Genomic DNA, 22,021 nt, shown 5'->3' on the forward strand with positions numbered 1-22,021 from the left:
AAAGTGGATTCGGGCCCAGATCCGTGCTCGTTGGCAAGAGCACGGATGGGGATGCTTAAAAAGTAATATTGAAGCTACAATAATCGAATATAAATTGTGAATTTGCGTGTGAAAAAGAGAAAGTATGAGTAGAGTGCAAAAAAATGATTAAGTTGAGTAATGTTGGATACTTGAGTGACATCTTTGCCTTTTTTCTTTTTTCCAGGGGTGGTATGATGCATTGATGCTTGTTTGTTATTTTGATTAGGCTATAGTTATGACTAATTATTTATCATAAACACCTTTTAATGTTGCTTCGTGCATGACTTTATCACCTTCGGTCCTTACTGCAGCTATTAATGTTTTTGTGTTATTTACAATAGGCACATCGTACAATAAGCTAACGTTAGAATAATACAGAGAAAATCGCGAAAATTTGATGTTGTGAGTCTCCTGGTAAAAGATTTACATAACAGGAATTTCACTACTTTGATATAGACAATTTTACTCTCGCTATACTTCCTTACATTATTATCTATATTCTGTGAATATTGTTATTCTTCTGCTGCAGAAAAAAATTGAGTCAAATGGTATACTACTATTAGTCGTGCACAAAACAAAATTAAAAAGAAAAGTGAATCAAAATAAAATTTTAAATAATTATATTGTGAGTAAAACACGACACAAACTAAAATTAAAGGGAGATGGAGGGAGGGTGGGAGAGTAGAATAGTACTCCAATCTTATGCAGAATTGTTTTTTGCAAAATAAATGGAATTCATTAGCTTTAATTTCTGCTTTTAAGCATTATTTTTCTTAATTATTTACGTGTCAGCCTTTTATAATTTTAAATGAAATGAAAAATGTTGATTTTTGTGATTTCCGACCTAATTAACACATTTTTTCAGTTCCTCCTTCCATGAAAGTTTAGTCAATTTTTTGTGCACTCTATTTTAGAAATTTTTTCCTTTTTAGTTTGTCTTATCCAATATGACTTATTACTAAAATTAGAAATTCATTTATCTCTACTATATTCTCTTTTTTTTTTACTTTATTCTCTCCACCTAACATGCAAAATAAACTGTATAAATTTATGTGCCGTTCCAAAAAGGGATCATTTTCTTTGGAACAAAGGGAATAGTAAATTATTAAACACGAGAGATCAAAATAAGTGAGAAAAAAACAAATGTCCTAGAATTAGAAAAGAAAATAGGAAGATTTGCATTTCATTAGAAATTGAAGCAACACGTGTCACTGGATAACAATTACTACTCCATTATCTATGTTTAATTTTATATAGATTTTATGTTCAAATTCATCCACACAATAATACTCTCTCCCCTTAAATTTTATCATATTTTAATCAAGCACGAGTTTTAAAGATATAATGAAACCGAGTTAAAATTTTATATTAATTTTATAATAAAATATGAGTTGAAATGAGTTAATGGAATATGAGGTCCATTATCAAAAATATTAAAAAGTGAAATGATAAAATTTATGGGATTGGACGAAAATGAAAAAAAGTTGAAAAAATTTAAATAAGAGAGGGAGTAATATTTAAATTAATTAGCTAAAAAACGGGAAATCCGTTGATTCGAGCAAGTTGAGAAGGACTCAAAGACAAAACAAAAAAAGGAAGTTTAATAGAGGGCGCCAAACATGTCACAAACCGATTTGTATCACATGCCACATGGCCGTCCGTTTCAAAAAGGCAACCACAAATTACAAGGAACCAATACTATTATTATTATTATTATTATTATTATTATTATTATTATTATTATTATTATTTAGTTAGTTAATTATGGATTTGCATATCTTTTTCATATCTTTTATCTTACTCATTAAGTTAATATCCACTATTATAAATAGTGGACATTGTTAGTCATTTTGATCAATTCAAGAAATATCAATTCAGTTTATCCTTTATCGTTATTTTATCTTTTCGTACTTTATTTTTCCGCAAGTTCATCTCGTCAAACCTTAATTGACCGAGAACCCTAGGCTACTCGATGGGAGGATCCCGCGAACGAACCTAACCCTTCTCCGGCAACCTCGCGCTGCCGGGACCGATACGAGTACCCTCGTATCATCTGGTGCTTTCATTGAGAGCTCATCCTCCGTATTTCCGCCATCATGTCATACACCTACACTGACTACGTCCATCGCCAGTTCAATAGACCGTTCCTCTCGCCACTGCCCATGCCGAGCCCCACATCGTGTTGGTACCTCCAGAGTCAGAACGTGCAATTTGGATACTCCTATCCAGACTCGCCATTGTTATATCAGCAACCTCCCTATCAACCGGATTGGCAATGTCTCCCAACGACCAACGATGTCGGCCATATGGAGCCTCTCAACATGCCACGTGATCTAGTGACGCCGGAATCTGAACCGAACCTAACGGTGGCTGCCTTAGCTTCACAGCTCGAGCGTTTGACTGCTACTGTCAAGCAACTAACGTCTCTGATGGATGCAAACAAACGCTGCCTGGGCGATCCACACGTCGTGACACGACCTCCACCAGACCCTACAGCCAGTGTCATGTACACGGAGCCGGTATCGTGTCCCCTACCACAGATGACCGCCGCCGCCCCAGCTGATCTTCATCACGATCCATCTAGAAGCTCACTGCCTGTTGTCGTTGCTATCCCACCTACACCAGCCACAATATCTCTGTCGTGCTACTCTAATTTCGGGTATGACTCGATGGAATTAATTGTCGTTGACAATGATAAAGAGGAAAAAATGTTATTCATTCTATTGTTGATGTTAGTGGACCAATTTATGGTAGTAAAGATGGCATAGATGATCCATGTAATATTGTTTTTACTTGCCGAGAACCTATACATGTGGTGGAGCATAACATGTTGGATTTTACAATGTTGAGCAACAAGATTGATTCTTTTTTGTTGAAAGAGGATGAAGATGGTTCCATTGAGGATATGAAGAAGTTGATTCCTCCGCAAAATGACACTCTATGCTTGAGCATTCATGGACGCATTGATACAGGGAGACGCTCAACTATTCGGTGTATGTTTGACCCAGGAGAATTCCTCGACACTCATCGTTGCTTCATGGTGCCCACCTTGAGGACAAGATGGATTTCAACCGTGGGGGAGTTGATACGATTATTATTATTATTATTATTATTATTATTATTATTATTATTATTATTATTATTATTATTATTATTATTATTATTACTATTATTATTATTATTACTATTATTTAGTTAGTTAATTATGGATTTGCATATCTTTTTCACATCTTTTATCTTGCTCATTAAGTTAGTATCCACTATTATAAATAGTGGACATTGTTAGTCATTTTGATCAATTCAAGAAATATCAATTCAGTTTATCCTTTATCGTTATTTTATCTTTTCGTACTTTATTTTTCCGCAAGTTCATCTCGTCAAACCTTAATTGACCGAGAACCCTAGGCTGCTCGACGGGAGGATCCCGCAAACGAACCTAACCCTTCTCCGGCAACCTCGCTCTGCCGGGACCGATACGAGTACCCTCGTATCAAATACTTCGTTTTTTTAATCTTTTATAGAGCCAAACAAGCCCTAGGATGTGACAATACACTCCTTTTATATGTAACAAAAGTATTAGCAATATTTTTCCATTACCCTCAATATATTACTCCCCTATTCCGTTGCAGTGGACTCATTTTGAACGAAGGGTACGAAATAAATCTGATTGATTTTTCGATCAAAAGTACTATGTGAAATCTTCGGTTTTTCCTCTTCCTCTATCCCTATCATAGAGTTCGGGTTCGAATTCCATAGAATATTTTATATAATATAGATGGGGAAGCTAATCAAGTAGTTACGAGTTACTTGTTCTTACTTCTTTATATCTATCTAGTCATTAGAAGCTAAACAAGGAGCTATGAGTTAATGTGGTTAAAAGACAACGAATCTTTTTCTTTCTATTATTTAGATAGAAAACAAAGAATAATAGAAAGATCTCTCTTTTATGACTTCTACTTATTTCCTTTTTAGTACGTTGTGTGGTAGTAGAGTCATTTTATTTTTTTAGTAAAAGTCAGCATATTTCTTCTCACTTACTTTATTATTTCTTCATTTATTTTCTCTTCATCTCTCTACCTTTTTTATTTCCTATTTTATTTTTCCTTTACGTAACTCATTATGCCGAAAATTAGCTGCCGTTTGAGGTCATGGTTCGACAATGATGACTGGTTTTGGTGTGAAAGTGGAATGGGGTGGGTGGGTGAGGTATTATCACGGCCAAAAACAGCTAAAGTTAAGGCTTGTTTAATTGGTAATTATCATGTTTTAAATGCGATCCTCATCCCGCAGTCATTAGTTAGTGGTATTTGATATCAATTGTCTTTCACTTTATGTTTTCCTTTAAAACTTTACTCATTTCCGAATATGAAGACTAAATAAAAGTTAATAATATACAAAATGAAACTTGCGGTCACTATGTGTAAATGCGCACTTAATGAATCATATCATATTCCATGTGTATCTTAAATTCGTTTGAATTTATTGTTGAAATCCAAATATTGAATCATCTCGATTGGCTTGTCACGACATAGAATCACATCGACCCTTTCTTCATCGAAAACTACTTATGTGATATCCATACAATGTAATATTATCTCGGAGACGGAAATCGGAATCAAATATTCGAAATTCTCCAACCACTCCTTTTGTGTCATTATATTCATAGACAAAAATACAGAGCAGTACTAATATGTTATAAGCCATATAATAATATTAAAATATTCCTTCCAATTATCATAGTCTCCCCGCTCACAAAAAATGGTCTCATTGGTAAACGACATTAGTTTTAATACAAAATTTGAATATGTCAAATAAATAAATAAATAAAATAGGGCAAAATAGAAAGAGAAAGAGAAAATGAAGATAAAATATGAGAGAAAGATATAAAGTTAATACTCACTTTGTCCCACAAGAGTATGCACTTTTTTCCTTTTTAACCCGTTCCCCAAGAGTATACACTTTCTATATAGTTATAGTAACTACTATATTTGGCTTCTTTATTTAAAAAATAATGCTTCAAGGGAAAATGTATTTAAGAAGATATTATGAGGTATCTTTTTTCTCATTTTAAAGAGGCATGGAGATATAAAATCTTATAACTACTCCCTCCGTCCCATAAAAGATGTTACACTTGTGGGACGACACGAGATTTTAGGAGGTTTTATTTTGTGTGTTAGGTGGAAAGAGAAAATATAATACTCCCTCCGTCCCAAGCTACTCGCACTTATTTCCTTTTTGGGCGTTCCAAGTTACTTGCACTCTTTCCATTTTTAGTAAAAATTTTCACCTACAGCCGTCATTTTTGACTTTCCTATACACTCATTCCTTAATCTCCGTGCCGAAAAGGAAAGGAGCGAGTAGCCCGGGACGGAGGGAGTATTTATATTGTTGTGAGAGGAAACTTTTTCTAAAAATGAAAATGTGACATCTTTAGTGGGACAAATTAAAAATAAAAGTGAGACATCTTTTATGGGACGAAGAGAGTACTATATTTGCCTTCTTTCCATGAAAAATAATTTTTCAAAGCGGGAAGATATTTGAGAATTGTACTTTATATTTTGGAATGTATGTTTTTTTATTTTAAAAAATAATTTACCTTTCTACTCTATATACCTTTTCCCTTTGGAATTCATTATTTTTTGAAAGGGTATTATTACCCTTTTTGAGAAGGTAAATAGATGATATACATTTTCTATATACCTTACCTCTTGAAGATGCTCTAATGGAGTGAGACTCATTCTCCTTTAACAATATTTTAATAACATTGTCTTTCTACATCTCTTACTTAACTAATTATGCAAATAAACAAATACCCAACTAAAATTGCATATTCTCGTGGAATGAATGGAGTAATAAATTAAGAGTAACTTTTCATTATTAGTATGAACTAATTTTGGTGAACATACAGAAATGAAAAGGTGGACTATTATTTGTGGATGGATGGAGTACTAAATTATGAGACGTATATTGGTCTTTGACTAAAATTAGGCTTTAATTATTTTTCTTCAGAACTCTCTTTATATACTACCTCTGTCCCATAAGAATAGGCACTTTTAGTTGGACACGGATTTTATTGCACAATTGGTAAAGTAAGAGAAATGTAAAAAAAAATAAATTGAAGTATTGTTAGTGAGGAATGGGTCCAATCTCATTAGAGAGAAAATAGTTTCTAATATTAGAAGGTGCATATTCTTGTGGGATGGATTAAAATGGAAAGAATGCATATTCTTGTGAGACGGAGGGAGTATATAAATGATATCCCCATTCCATTAAGAGAGTAGATAAAAAACCATACATATTCAAATAATCATTTTATTGACGGTAAATTACTAGCCATACATACTTAAATAAAAATACAGTGATGAACTATAGATGAAGGCAGACTAAAAGATTTAATCCAATCAAATGGAACCTAGCACAAAGGATGGAGGAAATTCCTAATCAGAATTTGAAGGAAACAACTGAATTTGCAGCTCTAGTGTGTATGAACGAATACAAAAATCTTGTTTGGAAGCATGAAAACTGAAACATATTGTATTGTGCTTGTCTAATGCAAAAAAATAAAAATCAAGGTCATTAGAACTTAGAAGATTACAATATGCTCGGTGATCTATGGTGAAGCCACGATAAGTTAAATTCTGCAATATTCCTAAGGCACAAGGGATTTCACAGTTTAATGAACAAACTAATAGTTAAACTAATCTTATGTCACAAAGAGAGAGAACGAGCTATAGAGAAAATGGATTTAAAAGCTATCTAAATATACCTGCAGAAGTGAATCTTCCATTCCGCAACTCAACCATTTTATGATCTACTTGCTAGCACAACAATCACAAACCAACTTCAGTAGTTCAAATTTGTCCTGTTTATCATAGTCACAACTTTATCCTTCTAGTAGTCGAGCAATTCGATACTTTGTGTTTTACTCGTATTGCTCACATCAATTCAGACCCCGACTGCCAACTCACTCTATCTGATAACTGCAACAGGGATGATATGCTCGTTATCTCATTCTTTGATCTTTACATTTTATCCAAGACACCTCGTTCATTGATACTGCTGCTACATAGCAACCCACAGGCCATATTGTCCATTGCTTTTATGTTGCTGCTCTCCAACCCACTTTTAGACCATGCAGCATTACTTATATCAGCTGCCAACTCAGCTAATTCATGGCTTGTGAAGGATGGCGGTTCCACATGGTCCATAAATTCTGGGCCCAGCAAAGAGTTCACTCGTACCATTCCATTAGATATTTCACAGCAACCATGGCCACATTGCTGAGGGACTATTATTAAACTCAGTTCACTCCCGGTTCCTTGAAGCAACTTTGACATCCCTGCATCTGAATTGGAAACTGGGAGTGAAGGGGATGGGCATGCAGTCTCTGTTCCATCAATTGGATTATAAACAGTAAATGCACTAATGCGTGCAACAGGGCGGCATAAAGGCATAGGGCCTCTTGATCTCTCAATATACTGAATTCCAAATCGAGCCTTGTCCGAAAGGTTACTATCATCCACAAGTTCTAGGGAGCTGACATCTTTACCTTCACTTGATTTAACAGAGTATGCATCTCCGTAAGATGGTGTTTCTTCGGAAGATGCTTTTGACTTCTCTGCACTTGTATCTTCCACCGCAGTGCCTGGTTCCAACTTAGACTTGCCAAGCTCCAAGCAACGACGCCTCAATGTGGAATTCCAGTGATTCTTAATAGCGTTATCTGTTCTTCCTGGCAACAGCCTCGCTATTGAAGCCCATTTATTCCCATGGGTGGAATGAGCTTCGAGTATGATTCTATCTTCTTCATCTGCAAGAATTTGAGTCCACATAAGCCATTAAAAAGCGCACACATTTTTATTACCAGCACACTCAAGACACAAAGACGGCGATTGAAACAAATGCTGCCGGTTTCTACTAAGGGGATGTTCGGTTTGCAAGATTGTATCTCGGGATTAAATATGTTATTTGTTTGGTTCATGAGATTGAATCCCACAACTCAATCCTAGATGGGTAATCATGTGATAATTAGTCATAGCCAATTCCTCAAACTAAAATAATCTCACTTGTTAAAATTCTAATATCTTGTCCCACATCGGCTTGGTGATGATCCTATCTCTTCTATATAAGTGTGGATAACCCTCCCTCTTATGAGGCCTTTTAAGGGGTGAGTGGCTCATTTCTAATATGGTATCAGAGTGGGCCCAAGTCGATGATGGAATTTATTTTCTTTATCTTTTCTCTTGCCTACCCACGTGATGGAAGTCCGATGTGTCATTCCGGCCCACAACTGAGAGGGCGTGTTAAAATTCTAATATCTTGTCCCACATCGGCTTGATGATGATCCTATCTCCTATCTCCTATCTCTTCTATATAAGTGTGGATAACCCTCCCTCTTCTATATAAGTGTGGATAACCCTCCCCCCTTACCCTCCCTCTTCTATATAAGTGTGGATAACCCTCTATATAAGTGTGGATAACCCTCCCTCTTCTATATAAGTGTGGATAACCCTCCCCCTTACCCTCCCTCTTCTATATAAGTGTGGATAACCCTCCCCCTTATGAGGCCTTTTAAGGGGTGAGTGACTCATTTCTAATACAACTTAATTCTAGATTATATGTTGGTAATACTATTTTATCTAGGAAACCAAACACCACCTAAGAATATGTAGATTAAGCGAAGAAACAGTATTCCACCACATTAGCTAATCACATTATTTTGAGAATGGTGATACAAATTGGAAACATAAGCTCGCAAGTTTCATTGATTTAAAGTAGATGAATCAAATTAAAAATCGGATGCAATCTGAGCTTATACATAATAATTTGACCTAAATGCAGTTTCTAATTTCAATCCGTAGCTTCAATTCATATAGGATGGCATGAAAATAGACAAATTGAGAAACGCCTAACCCTAAAAATGAACCTGACGAGGAGAATTACCAGTAAAGGGCTTGCGTTTAACGGCAGGATCGAGCTGATTGCACCAACGGAGGCGGCAAGATTTTCCAGATCTGCCGGGAATTCCACGGGCGATGAGGCTCCAATTCCTGGCGCCGAAGTTGCCAACGAGTTGACTCAGCATTGCGTCCTCATCAGGCGACCACGGCCCTTTAACTCGGTCGAGTGATTTCTTGGTCTCTCCACCTCCGTCCTCGAGCACAACCAAGTTCTCGTCGTCGTCGTCTCCGCCGCACATTTCTGCGGCTGCTTGAGTATCGAGCTCCATAGAAGTAGCAATTGATTGATTACTGAATTGGACTCGAGTCTGAAACTGGTAATGAATTCGCAGGAAAGTTTGTTTTTAGTAACAAAACTACTACTGTAGAGATTGGCTCAATGGTTGGGCCATAGTAAGGCTTAGAGCATCCACAACGGTGGCGTCCGTCGCCACGGCGGTCCGCGCCGCTGGCACGGACGCCACCCGCCGCCGTTGTGCTCGCGCCGCTGGCACGGAACTGCTCGATGCATCGAGCAGCGCCGTGCCAGCGAGCAGCTGACGTGGCGCGCCCTCATTCGTCAACGGCATAGCCGTTGTGTTTAAATTATTTTTTTAAAAAAAAATCGATTTTTAATTAAAAAACCGATAAAAAATAAAAAAAAATTTCACTTCCTAAAAAAATTATATCCGTTTATAACCGTTTTTTCCCACTTTTTAATTTTTTTTACCCCAAAAATACACACTTTCATTTATAAATACCCCCAATTTCACTCCCAAAAATTCACATCAAACTACACAGTTCTCATCATCATTCTCTCATCTCCATTCTCATCTTCAATCTCTCATATCCATTTTCATCTTCATTCTCTCACACCCTACAACACCACTATGTCCGGTCACGACGATAACCCAAGCGGCTCCCACAGTTGGAACCCCGAATGGTTCGGTTCACAACCGTTTCCTAGTCCGGAAACGGACTATTCGGCCCCTCTTCTCACCCAAGATTCGGGCGTTCCGGGTGGCTACCGGCCATACCCGGTCGACGACCAAGGTGGCTCCGATGGGCGATACGGGTGGACACCGGAGCCTAGGCCTCCCGTCCCTTCCCAATAATTGTGTAATTTTTAGGATTTTAATTATGTAATTTTTAATTTTTAGTATTTTAATTATGTAATTTTTAATTTTTAGGATTTTAATTATGTAATTTTTAATTTTTAGGATTTTAATTATGTCTTTTTTATTTTATTTGTAATTTGTAATATTTATTGTGGTTTTTTAATGAATTTTAGTATTATGGAAATATTTTTTAAATTAATTGTGCTCGTCCTTGCTGAAGAGCACAGCTGTGGGTGTTGTGCTCTTGCCAGAGAGCAGGCAGAAAAAGTGGGGTCGGGCCCACAACCGTGCCGCTGGTAAGAGCACGGTTGTGGATGCTCTTAACTAAATGCAGAGTATTTCACTTTTGAGTTTACTACTCTATTTCTATTAAAAGTGTTCATTTTTTAAATGATTATATTACTCCATGTAGGAGTAATAAAAATATTCTCTTCTTAAAATTGGAACAAATTCATAATATCGTATGTAACAACTTTATTTTAATATACTACTCCCTCTGTCCTATAATAGGAGTCACTCTCATTGTGGGCACGGGTTTTAAGAAATGTAAATAATAGTGGATTGAAAAAATTAGTGAAATATAAGACCCACTTTTTTATATTAGTTTTATAATAAAATATGAGGGAAGTAGGTTATGACCTACTTACCATTTATAATAAAAAAATGAAGTATGACTCTTATTGTGGGACATAGAGAGTATTTTTTATCAAATGTGGCACTTATTATACATTTGTTATTAAATATATTTGTGATATTAGATTCATGATATTACTTCTTATTTAAAGAAATAGTACTATTGGACATTGAAAGTCATTATGCGACACTAATATGTTAAACAATATTGCATTATTTATTGCAGCATTATAAAATGATTGTACGTCATAAAGAAAATTTGGACCGCAAATCCTAGCGAAAAACAAGGAACGTAAGCATTCACAATAGGAAGCCTTCTCACCCAGTGGCGAAGCCATGTTTGGGCCAGGGGGCCCATGGTCCCCACATCATTTTTCCGTTTACCTATATATTGTATATGCAAATTCTGATAGATTTGATATTTCAACGGCGCAGTTGGTTGGACACGCTGTTTTGCAACCCATAGATCCCAACTTTGAATCCCCTTGGTGACTTTTTATCTCAACTTTTCTCTTTATTATGTCATATCTTTCTATTATGCAATAGAATGTTTTCTCTCCATCTCTTTCTATCATGTCTCTTTTCTTTTCATTATGTATTATAATGATTCTACTTTTCTTTGTTTTATATTTTTTCAACATAATTTCTATTTTTTTCTTTTATATCATTAATTATGTTTCTTAAAGATGGTAATCGAGAGAGGTGTAAGAAGATCGGTTAGGCATATTGAAAGTAGAAGTGAAGAGATAAATTGTTCGTATTTTTGTTTTATGATTTGAGAGACTCATCACCCTAGTATTTATAGGGATTTTGAGACTCTTCATATACACTCATAAATGAGGATTGGAACCATACAACTAGGAACTCTCCAAGATTAATATTGTTCTAGGTACCCTAATGTAATGAAGATGGGCGGCTACTTGTTTTTCCAACACTCCCCCTCAAGTTGAGAAACGATATCTCCGATACTCAACTTGCCGAGAAATTCTTTGAAGACTTTAGGATGTAACGCTTTGGTCAGTATGTCCGCAAGTTGCTCCTCTGATCGGACAAATGGAAATTCTATAATGCCGCTTTCAAGCTTTTCTTTGATAAAGTGACGATCGACTTCAACATGTTTAGTTCTGTCATGTTGCACTGGGTTCTCTGAAATGCCGATTGCTGCTTTATTATCACAAAAAAGTTGACTTTTCCTTGTAGGTGGAAAGCCAATTTCTGTTAATAATCTCCTTAGCCAAAGTATCTCCATCAGGCCACTTCTGATCCCCCGAAATTCGGCTTCAGCGCTTGATAGGGCTACAACTTTCTGCTTCTTGCTCCTCCAAGTGACCAAGTTGCCGCCAACAAAGGTAAAATATCCTCCAGTGGACTTTCTGTCAATTGGATTGCTTGCCCAATCAGCATCGGTGTAACCATCAACTTCCAAGTCATCATTTTTCCCTAAGAACACTCCATAACTGGTTGTCCCCTTTAAATATCTAACAATCCTCATAGCAACATCCATATGATCTTCTTGAGGTTGGTGCATGAATTGACTGACAATTCCAACTGCATATGTGATGTCAGGTCTAGTGTGAGAAAGATAGATGAGCTTTCCTACTAACCGTTGGTATTTCTCACGGTTTGTAGGCTTAGCTCCATCCACAATCTTCAATCCATGATTTGGCACCATAGGAGTCTCAGCAGGCTTACAGTCTAATAGGCCTGTTTCAGCTAGCAAATCCAGTACATACTTCTTCTGTCTTAGGAATATTCCGTGTTTTGATCTTAACACTTCAATGCCTAGAAAGTACTTCAATGCTCCCAAGTCTTTCATCTCGAACTCTCTGAATAGGCTCTTCTTTAGATTTTGGATTTCTTCGATATCATCTCCTGTTATTATCATGTCATCAACATAAATGATCAAACATGTCATTTTGTCGTTCCTTTTCTTCAGGAAAAGTGTGTGGTCTGAATGGCTCTGTTTAAAGCCATGTTTGAACATTGCCTGGCAAAATCTCCCAAACCACACTCTAGGCGACTGCTTTAACCCATAAAGAGTTTTCCTCAACCTACATACTTGCCCTTTTTCAAATTCTGCATAACACCCTGGAGGAACCTCCATGTAGACCTCTTTATCTTTCTCAAGCTCTCCGTGAAGAAATGCATTTGTAACATCAAACTGATATAGTGGTCATTCCTTGCATGCTGCAACAGATAGAAGGGCTCTTACTGTATTTAGTTTGGCCACAGGTGAGAACGTTTCTTCAAAGTCTACTCCATACACTTGAGTATATCCCTTAGCCACCAATCTTGCCTTGTATCTCTCGATTGAACCATCTGCTCGTCTTTTTATAGTGAAGATCCAACGACATCCTACGGGTTTCTTTCCCGGAGGTAGATTACATTTTTCCCATGTTTCATTTTTGATCAAGGCATCAATCTCCTTCTTCATAGCTTCCATCCAGTGTTTGTGTTTCATTGCTATCTCAAAGGACTGTGGAATTTCTTCTTCTTCTTCATAAAGTGCAGCTTCAAATGCCCTTGCCATTTCCGTAAGGTGTCCCTGTGTCAGATTTGACACTGAGTACCGAGATTTCGGTCCTTTCTAGTCTGGCGAATATCTTCGAGGAGGAATGCCCCTTGTGCTTCGATAGGGTAATGCATAGTGCCCTGTATTATGTTCTACATCGGAGATTTCTGTATTGCTCATGTCACTGTTAGTATTTCAGATGTAGTACCATTATCGGGATTGGAAGCATTTACCTCAGGATTCAAAGACTGGTCAGATAGCCCGGTAGTGTCCTGAAGCTGCATGTTCTGTTCTTGGGGATCCGACTGCCCGGTGGTATTGCTAACTTCCTCTGTTGGACCGACTTTTGTGACAGGATTTTGGTCTACCATGCCAGTTTGGTTGGTCTCGTCTTCCCCCTGAATGATCTCTCCCCAAAAAGGTAGCCAATGTAGTGCGTCACACCCCGAGGTTGCTGACTCTCTCTCCCCCTGACCGCTAGATTGGCTATAGAAGTATTCACTCTCAACAAAGTCACAGTTCATAGTAGTGTACATGCGATCTGTGGAAGGGTCGTAGCAACGGTAACCTTTCTGATTTTTTCCATATCCCAAAAAAACACATTTGACCGCACAAGGTGAGAATTTATCCCGATCATGTTTTGGAATATGAACAAACACATTACATCCAAAGATTTTGGGATCGAGGTGAAGGGAGGAAGGGACTGAGTTATGGGAAGAAAAAACCTCTAAGGGAGTTTTAAAGCTAAGGATACCTGTAGGAAGACGATTAAGAAGATATACAGCAGTGGCGACAGCCTCCGGCCAAAAGGATTTTGGGATGTTGGACTCGAGTAAGAGGGCTCGGGTGATTTCAAGGATGTATCGATTTTTTCGCTTTGCGACCCCATTTTGTTCTGGTGTGTATGCACAAGAGGTTTGATGAACAAGGCCGTTTTCAGTACAGAAAGATTGCATCCTAGAGTTCACATATTCCCGCCCATTATCAGATCTAAGAATTCGGATTTTGGTGTGAAATTGGGTTTGGACAAGACTATAGAACTCGGTGAATTTTTCAAAAACTTCTGATTTTGTTTTCAAAAAATAAATCCAAGTCATGCGAGAAAAATCATCAATAAATAGCAAAAAATATCGAAACCCTTGTCCACCAGTAACCGGGGCAGGACCCCAAACATCAGAATGGATTAAGGTAAACGGAAATTTTTCTCTTGTGTTGTTCAGTTTAAAGGAATGTCTATGGCTTTTTGCCAAAACACAAGTTTCACAGTTCAAAACATACGAAGAAGAAACTAACTCAGGAAACAATAGGTGAAGATACCCTATAGATGGGTGCCCTAACCGGCGGTGCAAGAGTCAAATCTGTCTGTCAGTCAGTCCATGAGTCAGCATCGCAGTACTCTGTTGGGCTATCTCATCCACGTAGTACAGTCCATGCCGCTCAGTGCCACGCCCAACTATCGTCCCCGTTTTGATATCCTATAACATACAAAAACGAGGTTGCATTAGTAATTTGCAGTTGAGCTCTTTTGTCACATGACTAATAGACAAGAGTTTGTGGGACAAAGATGGGACATAAAGACAATTCGAGAGGCAAAGACTCGGTGAGATATTGATAGTGCCTGCCCCCTTTACTTGTGCTAATTCCCCATTGGCTGTTTGGACATAATGTTTCGTGGATTGGGAAATTTCAAGGAAATCTGATGCATCAAAGGACATGGTGTCTGTTGCCCCACAGTCAAAAAGCCAGTGGTAATCTTTAGGTCCTACATGTGAGGATGATGAGTAGGCTAGGGCTTGAAACGAGTTTGTGCATTTGATGGAGGACAAAATTTCGAATTTTTGGGGTCTATTTTCTGATTTTTCGAAACTTGGAGGGGTTTTATGGATATTTTCGGCCAGCTGGGGTGATTTTTGAGAATACAGGTTTGTTTGGGGTGGGATCTTTTTGGGTGGGGTTAAGTTTGGAGATAAAAAAGGAATTGGGGGTGTTTTTTGCAAAAAAGAGGGTTGTAGGTTAGAAAGTCCTAGCCGCCCCACTCCATCTTCCTCCTTGGATTTCACCGAGCCACCTGCCGCATTCTTCCCACGGCCGATGTTGAGATGTTGAAGTGGTGGAGGTGTGGTCGCCGTGTAGCTAGTGCCGACGCCGCCCGTGATTCCGTCGACGAAGGTGGGAACCGAGCCACCTGCTACCGCCGCTGCTGCTCTCCCACGGCCAGTGCCGCCGGTGCCGCCTCCGCCACTCCATCCGCCTCGCTTCCCGTTCTGTCGATTTCGCTTCATCTCCTGCCACCAATCGGGATAGCCGTGGAGGTGAAAGCAAGTTTCATGTGTATGCTTCTTTCCTCCACAGTGAGAGCATATTAATTTGCTTTTATCTTCATCTGGTTTCTGGTTTGATGGGAATCGGATCGCCGGTGACGGAAGAGGTCGGCTTCGGTCGAATGCTCCGAGTCCAGTAGCGATTCCAGATTGCTCTGGCTCAGGTTTGAGAACTTTGTCATTTTCAGCTTCTCTTCTTACCAGTAGCGAGTCCAGTAGCGATTTCGAGTAGCCGGGATCGTCGGATGAAGGAGGATCTGAAACTCCTGATATGTGAGAAATCAGTCCTCTTCCTCTAATGGCTCTCTCCATAAGATTGACCCAAAGAGGATAATTATCCCCATTGAGTTTGATTTCCACCTTGACTTCACCCAAATATTCTATTTGGGTTGACTGCTTCTTTGGGGAAGTGTTGTCTGTTTTGGAGTTTTCTGATTTGTTTCCAGATTTGCTTTCCATGAACTTCAGAAATTCGGCAAATTGTGTTGCCAGATCTGTCATGGATTCTGTTTGGGCTGGTTTTGATTCTTCCGTGTCAGAATCTGACATGGTTTGGTTTTGGTTGGTTTTGCAGGTTTTAAAAAAGGTCGGGAAAGGTATATCCGGGACTATGATGAAGTTTTTCTGAGTCCCAAAAAGGGAAATCCTGCTCTGATACCATCTTAAAGATGGTAATCGAGAGAGGTGTAAGAAGATCGGTTAGGCATATTGAAAGTAGAAGTGAAGAGATAAATTGTTCGTATTTTTGTTTTATGATTTGAGAGACTCATCACCCTAGTATTTATAGGGATTTTGAGACTCTTCATATACACTCATAAATGAGGATTGGAACCATACAACTAGGAACTCTCCAACATTAATAATGTTCTAGGTACCCTAATGTAATGAAGATGGGCGGCTACTTGTTTTTCCAACAATGTTAATTTAAATTTTATCACTTCATAATTGTTGTCTTCCATCATTATACTTATAATTAAAGAAAAAAAATATTCTATTCTACTTGTAAAATTTATATGTTTGTTTATATTTTTTTATGGTGGACATTAAAACATCATAAAATATTCGTTTTCATCTATTATACTTACATAAAAATTTAAAATATTGATTATTCGAACTCCCGATGTCACGTACATCGAATAAACCCTATAATTATTAACCGTGACTTGGGCCCCCATCGTAAAAATCTTGACTTCGCCACTGTTCCCACCGCCGTGCGGGACGGCGGTTGGGAAGGCTCCTATTGCTGCCACCGAGCCATGGGAGGGTTATCGCGAGCGCCGAGTGAGAGTTGTCCCGAATTTTTCATTCTTAAATTTTTTTTATTTCTATTCTATATATACAATTCATTACATTTTATATTTGATAAACAATAACAATTAAAATGAATTAAATTGAAAGGCTTATGGGAGGAGAGGGCTGTGATGATGTGGAAGGAAATTTTTTTGAGAGGAGTCTCCCACAAAATCACCAGTACAATGTATACAATAATTCAAAGAATTATGATGATAAATGATTTTAGAAAGGTTCTGGGGCAGGAGCTACGACACCACCGTTGCTCGAAATCTACAGCAACGCACGGCGACGATTTGTCTTGTGCTTCTCACAGAGAGATGGCAGAAATACACCTGAACAATTTATAAAGCAAAATTAATGCATAGCAAAAAAAAAAAGAGGGTAGAATTAGAAAGCAAAATCACCTTCTCCGGCAGCGAGGTTGAAATAGAGGTCGACAATGTTAGGGCAATTCTGATAACAAGAATCAGAGCAGAGGCGTGCGGCGAAGTCCGGCGCCAAGAAGGCGTCGGATGAGATTCCGACGAATCGGCGATCGACTTCGCATGCCTTGACGCAGTCATCAGTCTCGAGGTATCCGGACATTCTCTCCACCACCACCTCCGACGTCTTGCACGTGTAGTTCTCCAACACGCACCTCTTCCCCGACGACGCGATCGCGAACGAGCACAGCTTCGTCGGCAAATTCTCGCAGATCACATCACCTGAATCACAATAAATTACAACCAAACCATTTTTTTTTTAATTTCTCATGCCAAAATAAAAAACTGAATTTGTTTCAATCCTACACATACCACCTAATATTCCTTGTACAAGGAGAGAGAAAGCGAAGAAGAGAATCAATGGCATTCTCGTTGCAGAAACCATTCTTTCCTTTGGATGCTTATTTTTTCCTTTGCCTTTTGTTCTTGGCTTTATTTAGGTTTACGAATTGCCTTCCTCTTTATATATGGCAATATATGAGACAGAAATGTGATACACAAGAATATTGACTAAATTTTTAATGAGAGTTCATATAATTTGACTAAATTTAGGGGTATTGTGACTAGATTATAGTATGAAAATTTAGAGCCACAACTCGATTGTTTGTGTCGAGTCCTCTGGCGAGATCGGTTTGGGATTGCTTCGATGGCTGGTTCCCTTACCTTAGCACACACATTCACACGTGCACTGATATTGCACTTAGATTAGGTTTTTGGTGGAGGTCCTCTCACAGGGCCACCGCCTTGCACATCAGCTTCATTATTCCCTGTTTGGTATACTGGTTTATCTGGACGGAGAGGAATAGCTGCAAGCACCGCGGCATTTCTTTCCGTTCTTCCCATGTTATTTGGCAGGTTGTTCGGCATTTGCGGACGTTGGTGGCGGCGGGCATACTTGTCCTCCTTCATTGGCGCGGTTGCACCCCGGCTGTCGACTTCATGCCTTTTGCTCCTCCTCGCCGGCGAGTTCTGAGGTCCCTGCAAGTGCTTTGGCATCCACCCGACGATCCTTGGGTGAAGCTGAACACCGATGGGGCCTTTATCACCTCGATGGGACAGGCAGGCGGTGGGGGAGTGGTTCGGGGCTCAAACGGTTCTCTCTTGGGGGCCTTTTGTACGCCTCTCGTAGCTGGGTCGGCCTTCGAGGCGGAGCTTTTAGCTCTTCTTCACGAGTTGACATTGGCTATGCAGTTCTCCTTGCAGGTTTGGGTCGAGATGGATGCAGCAGCAGTGGTCTCGGTGTTCACTTCAGGACGCGGAGGAGCGGCGGATGTGAGACACCACATGGCTCGCATTCGCACTTTGATCTCACAGCTGCAGGTCATGTTCTCTCACATCTATCGAGAGGGCAACCGGGCAGCCGATTTTTTGGCAGGTAGGGGGGTCCAGACCCCTGCCATCACCTTCTTTGATGCAGATTCAGCGCCTCGGTATTTGAAGTCGCTCGTGAGGATGGACCAGTTGGGCTATCCAAACTTCAGATTCAGATATCGAGATGGATGACTACTTCACATGGTTCGTGGTTTTGATTTATGGTTTTTTATTTTCCTTTGGATTTGGCCAACATCTGGCCATCATCCTTGTTATTATTTTGATGTATAGCTTTGTTATGTTTGTTTTCTTGTTAGTTAGATGGTTAGTACCCGGTCTGTGGGGATACCATAGTAGCTCTGTTAGCTCTTGTGATTTGTATCTCTCGTGCGGACCGAGTCACTTTTGGGTTTGGTTGATGTATGTTCTTTTGATGATTTTTGATATATACAGGTTGGGGGTCAGCCTTAACCCCCCGCCGTGATGGTGTTTGAGGAAAAAAAAACTCGATGGGCCCTACACTTTAAAATTAATTTGTTAATATTTTTAATACTAAAAAAAGACGATTCCCACGCTCCAAAGGTCCCTCCATACCGCCCCGACTCCAATAGAGTAAGGGTGTCCACTATAAGACGGACACCCCAATAGCCCCGCCCCAATTTTTGTCCATAGCCTCAGGTTTTTTGTCCATAGCCCCAAAATTTTGTTTCCGCCACTATGGTGGACACTTCCAATAGCCCCCAAATTTTATAATCAATTTTTATTTTAAAATGTTTTTTTGTTTCAATCAAGTATAATTAAAATCATCGCAATGTAAATAATTAGAAAACAAGGTAATTGGACCCGAATATTCGTTGTATTGCAAAAGGGTAATTCGTCATCTCCACCGTGCATTTTATAGAGAGTGAAAGTGTAGAGATTGAATGGAGGGATTTTGTGAAAATTGTGAAAAAATAGGGGGTGGAGAGTGGTATTTATAGAGGGAAGTAATAAAAAAAAATTCGAGTTGACCGCCGTCGCGCCGATCGCCAGTCACTATGGCCGGCGCGCATATAGGCGCGGCGAACGGACGGCCCGGTGCGTCCTCGCCCTCCCATCGCCTGTCCGCCCCCCACCGCCCCAAAATCGTCGTCCGCCCCGGGGGCTGACACCTCCCCCACTATAAACCGCCTCGGGACCGCCCCCGCCGGGCTATAGGCGGGGCGGTCCCATAGTGGATGCTCTGAGGTGATAAATCATGGTAAATTTCAATGTGTCTCAAAAAACGTTATAATATCGCCCGGCGGGGGCGGTCCCATAGTGGATGCTCTGAGGTGATAAATCATGGTAAATTTCAATGTGTCTCAAAAAACGTTATAATATCCGGTGCGCATAAAGGATAAAATACTCATGTTATTACTTCAGGGATTTGAACATGAGAACTTATACCCAATTACCGTATAATTAATTTTCTTTGATTGGATTGTCTTGTCGAATATTATTTCATAAAGTTAATCATGGAGTTCGTGTATTTAATCACAAAAATTACCAAAAAATAATTTTTGGGGAAAAATTAGAAAAACTCAAAGTTCATGTATTTAGATTTAAAAATAAAAAGTTTGGAGAAAATTAAAAAAGGTTAAAAATTTATGTATTTTGAGACAAATAACCCTTATTCTAATTAAAATGTGGTGTTTGTTACCATTTGTTTCATTACTATTGTTGAAACGTGTTGGTGCCTGCACGATTTGATGTTTCCCACTAATGGACGGTTCTTACTTTTCATATTGATGCGGTCTCAAATTTTAATTGAGACTTATCGATTTTTTTCTAGAGATATTGTGCTTTGCAATTTTTTTTATATATTTTCTTAGAATATTCAATGTGATGTAGTTATGAAATGAACATTCAAACTTCAAATACGGGTGTCATACCATATACTATGAAAAAATAAACAAATTGGAGTATTATGTAATTAGTCCATTATCTAACATAATAATTTTATTTTCTTGAAAAAAATTATTTGAAAATAAATAAAATACCTAACTATAAATAACTCAATGAGGAACAACAACAACAACAATAATAAATAACTGGGAAAATCGGAAATGTGAAAAACAATTATGAATAGTTAAATTACCAACAATAGCTAAACAAATCAAAATTTGACAATAACAAATGTGACTTGTATGTTACTGAGCTATACTTTCAAGCGTGTGAGGCTAATGTAGTAAATAGCAACCAAGAGTATGTATCCACGTAAATAATGATGTTAAGATCTTAATGATGTTAAGATCTAATTAGTGCAACTTGACTTCTTTCAGACAAGCGTAGAAAAATTATTGTCTAATAGTAGTATTAAATTTTAAAACAAAAAAGTGAGTAAATAACAAGGGGAGTTCACAAGCAAAAAAGAGGTAATCCATTAATAACTATCTTATAGTTATCAATCTATGTTCCAAGCCGACTAGGATTTCAAGGGTTGTTAAGTTAATACGTACACCCATTTTTTCTCTATAATTAAACACATTAACCAATAATTCCTAAAATTTCGTGCAATCCACGAAATGTGTCATCTTAGAGTGTCCACAATAGTGGAACAACCATGCTTCAGCCACAAAAAAAAAAAAAAAAAACTTGTCCACCTAGCCATTACAATCATACCTCAGCCACATAAAACTTGTCCAACCACGCCTCATATTTTTTTAATTGTTAGTATATTTTAATTGGGCTAGAACAAAATTAATTGAACAAAAATAAATAGAATGGAATGGAATGAAAAAAATGAGTTGGGAATAGATATTTTATAGATAAAATTTAAAAAAATATATTTTATAGATAAAAATTTTAAAAAAATTAAAGAAAATATTGCTGCAGCGGTTGCACGGCTCGCAATAGACCACCGCGGCACCGCCGTCTTGCCCGCCGCCCGCCACACGGCTCCGCCGGGTACTCGGCTGTCCCCCATGCGCCGCGGCTCCCCTCCGGTTGTATACCGAAATTTGGTATATACAGTAAAATATAAATATAATTATATACAAAATATATTTTATATATTTTTAAATTATAAAATCTATTGTGACATATAAATATAATTATGAATTAAATATATTTAATATATTTTTTAAATTATAAAATATAAATAATATTCTAAAAATTCAAATTATCTATTTTCATTGATGTTGAAAATCAGGTATACCATAAAAGTACGGTATACTGAAAATGAGGTATGATATCGGTATGGAATTTCGTCATAACGAAGTTGGTATACCGAAAATTATGGTAAGGTAAATGTATGAATTTTTCGCATACCGAATTGACGTTATGGTGGTTTCAGTAAGGTATACCGTACTTACCCAACTCTAAGTATGATAATAAAAGACGCCACATTCTTTTTTTTATGTGTTTTTTT

General features: G+C 38.2%; 2 protein-coding genes across 2 annotated transcripts; both read right to left on the reverse strand.

Moving 5' to 3' along the window:
- Positions 1-6,506: 6,506 nt before the first annotated feature.
- On the reverse strand, positions 6,507-9,323 carry LOC121797308 (transcription factor MYB1-like). The gene is made up of 2 exons (XM_042196060.1): positions 8,965-9,323; positions 6,507-7,831 (listed from the first exon to the last, which is right to left on the reverse strand). The coding sequence occupies exons 1-2, from the start codon at positions 9,248-9,250 to the stop codon at positions 7,044-7,046; spliced, it is 1,074 nt and encodes a 357-aa protein (XP_042051994.1). The 5' UTR covers positions 9,251-9,323; the 3' UTR covers positions 6,507-7,043.
- A 7,534-nt stretch (positions 9,324-16,857) lies between these two features.
- LOC121795023 lies at positions 16,858-17,742 on the reverse strand. The gene is made up of 3 exons (XM_042193455.1): positions 17,632-17,742; positions 17,242-17,541; positions 16,858-17,169 (listed from the first exon to the last, which is right to left on the reverse strand). The coding sequence occupies exons 1-3, from the start codon at positions 17,702-17,704 to the stop codon at positions 17,108-17,110; spliced, it is 435 nt and encodes a 144-aa protein (XP_042049389.1). The 5' UTR covers positions 17,705-17,742; the 3' UTR covers positions 16,858-17,107.
- Positions 17,743-22,021: the final 4,279 nt, after the last annotated feature.

The sequence above is a fragment of the Salvia splendens genome, chromosome 3, assembly GCF_004379255.2.
Source record: "Salvia splendens isolate huo1 chromosome 3, SspV2, whole genome shotgun sequence".
Taxonomy (NCBI): domain Eukaryota; kingdom Viridiplantae; phylum Streptophyta; class Magnoliopsida; order Lamiales; family Lamiaceae; genus Salvia; species Salvia splendens.